The sequence below is a fragment of the Ascidiella aspersa genome, chromosome 9 (assembly GCF_963924565.1).
Source record: "Ascidiella aspersa chromosome 9, kaAscAspe10.2, whole genome shotgun sequence".
NCBI lineage: Eukaryota > Metazoa > Chordata > Ascidiacea > Phlebobranchia > Ascidiidae > Ascidiella > Ascidiella aspersa.
The window spans coordinates 567,891-574,818 of NC_139455.1; the positions used below are offsets into that span (position 1 = coordinate 567,891).

Consider the following 6,928-nt stretch of genomic DNA (forward strand, 5'->3'; position numbering starts at 1 on the left):
AAAAATTTGGATGGAAACCTAATTTATACGTTAGACCGGTTTAAGAGAAGCCGCAGCGCGTTCTACAGGCAATGGGACTTTCTAAAAAGTATTTTTTGCGAAATTATGTTATATTTGCGTTTTGTTTTCCGTCATTTTAATATAAACATAACATAAAAAGTACAACCCTATATCAATTACTATTTTTGTCGCTTAAAAAGTAAATGAACGATAAAATATATCGCGCTGCTGGCCTATTGTGTTATTTGTGAAATTTGCACGGCTGAAAACGGGTTACTATATTAAAAACCGTGCGTTTGAGCGATTTTTTGCGGCTGACCGCATTTTGCGTTGATTTTACATGAAATGCGCGGCTATGACCGCTGCCGAGCGGCAAACTATGCGGGGATTTATCCGGCCTTACTTTCCAACCTGGCCCTGACGCTTCTCAAGATGAAATTTCAGCCAAATTGATCTGGTTAAAACCTTTAGGCGAACGACAACGTCCTTGTAGTTAGTCGATTGTGTAGCATGCAACTTCTCTCAAATTTTGAAGAGATACTCACGGTTTCCGCGAACATTGTGCGCTTATAAAATGCAGTCTTCTAAATTTAAAGTTTTGTCAAATACGCATTTTTTCCAAGTCTCATAAAACTCGATTTCATTTGCGCAAAAGTTCAAGTTTCTGCTTTATATGTTATATATGTCTTTGATATGTCTCGACTAAACGAAAATCGTTGATCCGCTCCTGGTACGCATGCAGCCTACGTTGTGTGGCCCGCGATGTTGCCAACCTTGGACCACCCTGGTATAGAGTATTGCTCCTAGTTGTAGTGTCTTATATCGTTGGGATGAGTTTACAAAGTGAAACTTATTTGAGTGGAGTTTTTATTCATTATTTATTAGAAATAAGCTATACGACCCCAAGTCGAAAAAAAATTCTTGTTCGCCGAAGCAAATTACTCAAGCATAACAAAGCTCAGCGAAGCGAATCAAACTAATTGTAGTATTTTTTATGAAGTGACAAATAAAAACAAAACGCTTTAAAAAAATATGGTAAATTTTGTAATATATCGGGATTAAAGGACCTACTTGTAGGAAATAAAGTACTTAATAAAATATATGAATTTCGTAACAATACAAATGATATAAAAACTGATTTTACTGCTAAAATTGGAGACACTTTTACAGTTACACTAAGTAAGGATCTCAACTATAGTGCTTCTATCATAAAACGCAGAAGTAAAATTGAGTAAATTAAATTCTAGTTGGGTTGTTTCGTGCAAGTATGGAGTGGACCAACAAATTTTGCTTTTCATCTTAATTGTTTCATGTTCATAAATTTTTAAACGAACATTTATATACCCTCACTCTGGCTCCCTGAATAACTGGTGGTCGAGTCATGGCTCTATTTGAAGTATTAAGTGAGTCACTTTTGGCACGCCTAAATTTTAGGGCTAAATATTGCTATTTACTTATTTTCATCAATATAAAAAATAGATATATTCCAATAATATTTTTGATAAAAGTCAGATTGCTTGCTAAGTTAGATTTTTTTAAGTAATGTTTTAAAATTTATGATTGATAGACGATATTATACGGTAAAATTTTAAGCTGCACAAGCACTTCCTTTTGGTCAAACTTCTCAAAGTTGTTGTTTTCAACTACTTACAACTATTTGGATTTTTTAACAGTTATTACTTATTTTATAGATGTTTGAGCAAATTTATAGGAAATATTCCTACTGGTATTTCCTAAGAAGAAATCATATAAAACATTGCGCTAAAATCACATGCGGTTTATTCCTGGTCATTCTGATTATTTTGAAGATTCAGAAGATTATAAAGCTTAATAATGCCATTCAAGAAACCAAGTTTTTACTGCAAAGAAATGACCTTAGATTGCACAAAGATTCAGTTGAAATTGGAAAACCTTTGAACATTATCGAAAAACATGCTGCAATTATTGAAACTCTTTGCAGCAAAAACACTGTTAAATTGGCGATTAATGGTGATATCTTGTACGAACATTTTGATAAAAAATCAGGGCGTGGATTGCATATTTTAATCGTTGATCCGAAATTATTTCATTTAATGGGTCACCAAATATTTGACACTTACACAAAAAGTGGCGACAAGAACCTAAATTTGTTTTTGGAGGAAATGAGTAAACGAAATTTGCTTCTAATATTTGCCACGAAAGATGAGGCTTCATTTAGTTTGGGTGACAAAGCAAAGAATGGACTAAAAACGCTTGGCAGTAAGTCCATTGATGAATTAAAATGGAGAAGTCTTTGGTCAATGATTGTGTTTTTGAAGCAAGGCACTGGATATTTGCTCGGTGAAAAAATCAGCCACACAGATAACCTCTCGTCCTGGCCAGAGCCGATGCATTTCAGAGCGATTTTCAACAGCTCATTTGACACAAATGATAAACAAACATGTAAATGGTCTCCTGATGTTCAGCACAGGCTTGAAACATTTTGCAAGAAGTATGTTTTATACAAAGAGCTTTGTTCTTGCAAAACCGATTCAAGTTTTTTTGAAACTGCAAGAAATTTCTCTGAAAATAATGTTTACAACATTCCTGTTGTAATTATAGCGGCAAACCGGCCACAATATTTGTACAAAATGTTGAGGTCACTTCTTTCTGCATCTGGTGTGAACAAAAACATGATTACTATTTTTATCGACGGATTTTACCAAGAACCAATGGATTTGTCAAAAGTTTTTGGTGTGAAGGCAATTTACCATACGCCTTCTGGCACAAGAAATGCTCGCATATCTCAACATTACCTTTCAAGTATCTCAGCAACCTTCTCAAGGTTTCCAGATTCGAAATATGCGATAATTCTAGAAGAAGATTTGCAAGTGTCGTCAGATTTTTTCAAATACTTCAGCCAGACTTTGTGGCTTTTAGAAAAAGACCCATCAATTTATTGCATCTCAGCATGGAACGACCAAGGTTATAATCACACAAGTGAGGATCCAACATTACTTTATCGCGTTGAAACAATGCCGGGATTGGGGTGGATTTTGAAGCGGTCGCTTTTCGAAGAGGAACTGGAACCGATATGGCCGGGGCCGGACAAGCCTTGGGACTGGGACATGTGGATGCGGCACCCGGACATTCGAAAGGGTCGTGAGTGCGTTATACCGGACGTGTCACGTACGTTTCACTTTGGTGAGGTTGGGATTAATATGAACAACAACTTTTATGAAACCTATTTCAAGACAAGGCGACTTAATCAAGATGAAAACGTAGTTCTGAAAAATGTTGAATCTATGGTGAAAATGGAATATGAAAAGCTATTTCATCAACTTGTCAGGAATTCTGTTTTATTAAATCACACAAAAAGTCCATGTGACGAAGATTTTGTGCCAAAGAATTCCGAAAAATCGTACGTTGCCTATTTTAGTACGGACAAAGACGCACATACTTTCATTAAAATTGCAAGGTGCCTAAAAATTTGGGACTTAGATGTGCGCGGTTTTCATAAACATGCTTTCCGAACTTTTATAAGGAAAACAAAGGTTGTGTTTATAGGATATCCACAGTCTGCATTTGGTATTTATAAACCTCCTCATATTGTCCCTATTAAGTAAATATATTGTATACAAATGTTACTGAATGCAATTGCAAGATTTTACCTAAATAACATTGTGTACTTTTGTTCTTATATCAACACTGTGCTCATTCCTTTATTTTGTTTTTTGGTCCTTTTTATAGTATTATGTTTACTTGATGTCAATTGTCAATCAATGGTGTTAGTGGTAGAAATTGGCTTAAAACAAAAATGTACCTTAATAAGAAAATTATTTAATGTGTTATTGTCATTGGAGTAATATTGCCTTAATTCCTGTAATAAGATATGGGAATTGTTTTTTTTAATAATTGTCTGAATAATGTTATTGCCTCAATAAATATGACAGTGATTTTCTTTTTTATTTGAACTGGTATATTCCATAGTCAATTTTATTATGAAATAAATACAAAAGAATGTGTGAAGAAACAATTTACGAATACATGCAAAGACCAATACTAGCATCAAACTCAACACAACGGATAAAGTTAATTTAAGACAGTGAAGCTTCTAATTGCTCTTTGCATGAAAGGTACAAAGGAATGCAATTGCCATGGCAAACAGGAAGTAAATGAGTCATCAGATATAAAACCAATGCAAAATGAATCTTTTGCTTGTTGTTGGATTATATTAAAACAAACTGCCCTTGTATAACAAAAATGTTTTTACTGTATGAATTTTCTAGATTGCATTGTTATTAAAACAGTCATGGATAGTAGTAAATATTGCTGACCCTTCAATTTTAAAGCAACATAAAATTAACACCTTTGTAATGGAATAATGTTGAAATTACAAAAGTTTTTATTTTAAGAAACTTGTACTTCCAACAGAAAATAAATAATAAAATCACAATTATTATTAGAATCTTTCAAATGCAATTAAATTTACACATGTCACCAAACTATATTAACATACATCTGCTAACAAGTGATTCATATTTGCCAATATTGTGGGCCTACCAAGTAGCTAATAGACAACCGCATATTTGACCGGAGTCTCCAGACTCTGGTTTAATTTTTGGCCGGAGTCCTACTCGGGTTATTTTTAACCCACTCAGAAGCCTTGAAGTGTGGGCACAAATTGCTTTACAAAATCCCGGGTTTGCGCTGCAATCTGCACACTGGACTTACATCAATGGTATGTTTATTATTTCAGGTTCATAAATAGCGTTGGTATCACCAAATTTTCTTCCAACCCATAGCACTTGGTGCCTTATTTAGAGCCTTGTTGGTAGCATTAGGCTTAGCATATTTCCTTCCAGCGAAACGCTTGCTTTTATCTTGAACTTTCAACGTGTTTCACCAGCGGGGTAGTGACTGAGGGGACTTCCCTCTCGCTACGGTTGACCGAGTATCGTTCGTACCTCGGTTTAAGGCAAGAAATGATGAGTGTGGCCACAAGTAGGACTACAGACTGCAGAATAAGCACCCCCATACTTGCAACAGTGTTGTATATGAAGCGGCCAAGCAGGGGAACCAACAGACCCACAAGACTCACAAAGAACGTTATCCAGGCGCCCAGAGCCAGCTCCTTGCAAGGATACATGTGCTGAGCTATTATTTCGTACAAAGCGGTGTAACAAGCTCCGTTAAAGAACCCATACAGCGCGTTTGTGACGAAACAACCGACCATGTTCTTCGTGGCGATGCTCGCGAGAAATCCGGCAGAAAAAATGGCCATGCTAAAACCAGACGCTACCGCCACGGATTTAAACCTCTTGGTTTTATCCAATACCACACCGCTGACGACTCCCCCAATCAACCCCCCTGTAGCGTACAGTGTGAGTATATGCGATGCCAGTACATTGCTGTCGGTGCTATTCCTCAGTTCAGCGTGCGTCTCTCGTAGTATGTCAGACATCATAAGTACCTCGAGCATGTAGCAAGTCTCAACCAAGCCGAAGCAAAGCACAAGTGTAAGGAAAGTTCGGTCGTGGCAGACAAGCCGCAAGTAGTAGAAAGCTCGCGACAAGCTGCTCTGCATCTTCAGGTTGTCCATAATCGACAACCTCAACTTCACCGCCTCTGAGAGGCTCGGTGGGAGCTGGGGGGAGTCCTTAATAACCAGTAGGACTATGAAAAGGACTCCACAGGATAGAGTGAAGCAGACTAGGAAGATTACAAGCAAGTGGCTCCTCACGAACTCAGTCCACTCAGATTCGAGCAGCTTGTTCTGGTTGTTCAGGAAATAGGCAGGAACGTTGAAACCGATGATGTTGCCGACGTCAATCCCTCCCAAACAAACCCCAACAGCTGTAGCTACCTCTTCTTTTGGGAACCACAGCGCACCAACCAGTGGAACCATTGTGATGGCCAGGGCATTCGCAAGCCCCATTGAAATCTGACCCAAGAGACTGACAGCGAACAGAGATCGACTTAGAGCTGATGCCAAGTGGCACGCGTATGCCACTGTGATGCAGAAAGCTGTAACGAGGCAGATCATGTGGAAGTTAAAGTCAAAGTAGGATAGCATGAGCAGTATAGCGAGGCTCGCGAACACACTAACTGCGCTCATGCTTAGGGTCAGCCAGTCAACCTGCTCCCTGGTGACGTTGAAGAACCTCGAGTAAACATTGTCGACAACCCCGAAGCAAGCGCGGTTGTACCCCACAGCGACCAGGAAGAACGTGGCCACAGCAAGCACAAGCCACCGGATCTTGAAGCTTGCGATGCGAACTGTTTCCTCAGAGGAAGCACTTTCGCACTTTTTCTCTCCTTTACGTAGAATCTGCAACTCTGATCCACCCTTCATGCTTTCCGAGTTGTTTTCGGCTGAAAGTCTTTGGGGGCAAAACTAAAAAAAATCCCTTTCTTGAATGGAATAATAAAAAAAACAATTTTTGTTGAAACCCAGGTTTTAATTTAAAAAGTTTGTTCTTTTAGTAAAATCTGAAATAAAACTTTTTCTTTTTTGAATAATAAAGTCCAACAATTGGAATTCACATTGAGGCTAAAGGTATAAGTTGCTTCAAAGGTTTTCCAAGAAAATCACTCCGTTTCAATTTTAAGTTCAAAATGTTTTTTCATCATCAGATGTTTTGCTTGCTGTTTGTTCTTTTCACAGTTGCAGACACAACGCAGTACGAATGGTGACGTAACAAACGGGATTGTTGACGTGATTGTGTATCGCGTTTCCGCTTCACAGCGAAGTCGCGCGACCCTCTTTGTTTTGTGTTTTCCCAGCAAGCCAGCTTAGCTTTAACACTATAATCGCCTAACACACACACAGTCTGCTGGATGAATGAAAACGATGAATGGTGGATGGAAATGTGAAGGAAACACTTGCAAAATGTGATTTCTCTTTATATTAAATAAGTTGCGCAATGGTCTTTTAAGATCAGTCAAAATTAAAAATAAAACAACCGCT

At 37.9% G+C, this 6,928-nt stretch overlaps 2 protein-coding genes across 2 annotated transcripts; one reads left to right on the top strand and one right to left on the bottom strand.

Moving 5' to 3' along the window:
• Positions 1–2,043: 2,043 nt before the first annotated feature.
• Positions 2,044–3,689, top strand: LOC146131759 (protein O-linked-mannose beta-1,2-N-acetylglucosaminyltransferase 1-like). Its single transcript, XM_083396986.1, has one exon. It carries the CDS (start codon positions 2,073–2,075, stop codon positions 3,582–3,584), a length of 1,512 nt encoding a protein of 503 aa, XP_083253112.1. The 5' UTR covers positions 2,044–2,072; the 3' UTR covers positions 3,585–3,689.
• A 300-nt stretch (positions 3,690–3,989) lies between these two features.
• LOC146131760 (choline/ethanolamine transporter flvcr2b-like) lies at positions 3,990–6,720 on the bottom strand. Its single transcript, XM_083397405.1, has one exon. The coding sequence runs from the start codon at positions 6,311–6,313 to the stop codon at positions 4,838–4,840; it is 1,476 nt and encodes a 491-aa protein (XP_083253531.1). The 5' UTR covers positions 6,314–6,720; the 3' UTR covers positions 3,990–4,837.
• Between the last annotated feature and the right edge of the window lie 208 nt (positions 6,721–6,928).

What these genes read in the sequence shown, in the direction of transcription:
- LOC146131760 (XM_083397405.1), bottom strand. Translation starts at nt 6,313, where the DNA reads ATGAAGGGTGGATCAGAGTTGCAGATTCTACGTAAAGGAGAGAAAAAG.
- LOC146131759 (XM_083396986.1), top strand. Translation starts at nt 2,073, where the DNA reads ATGGGTCACCAAATATTTGACACTTACACAAAAAGTGGCGACAAGAAC.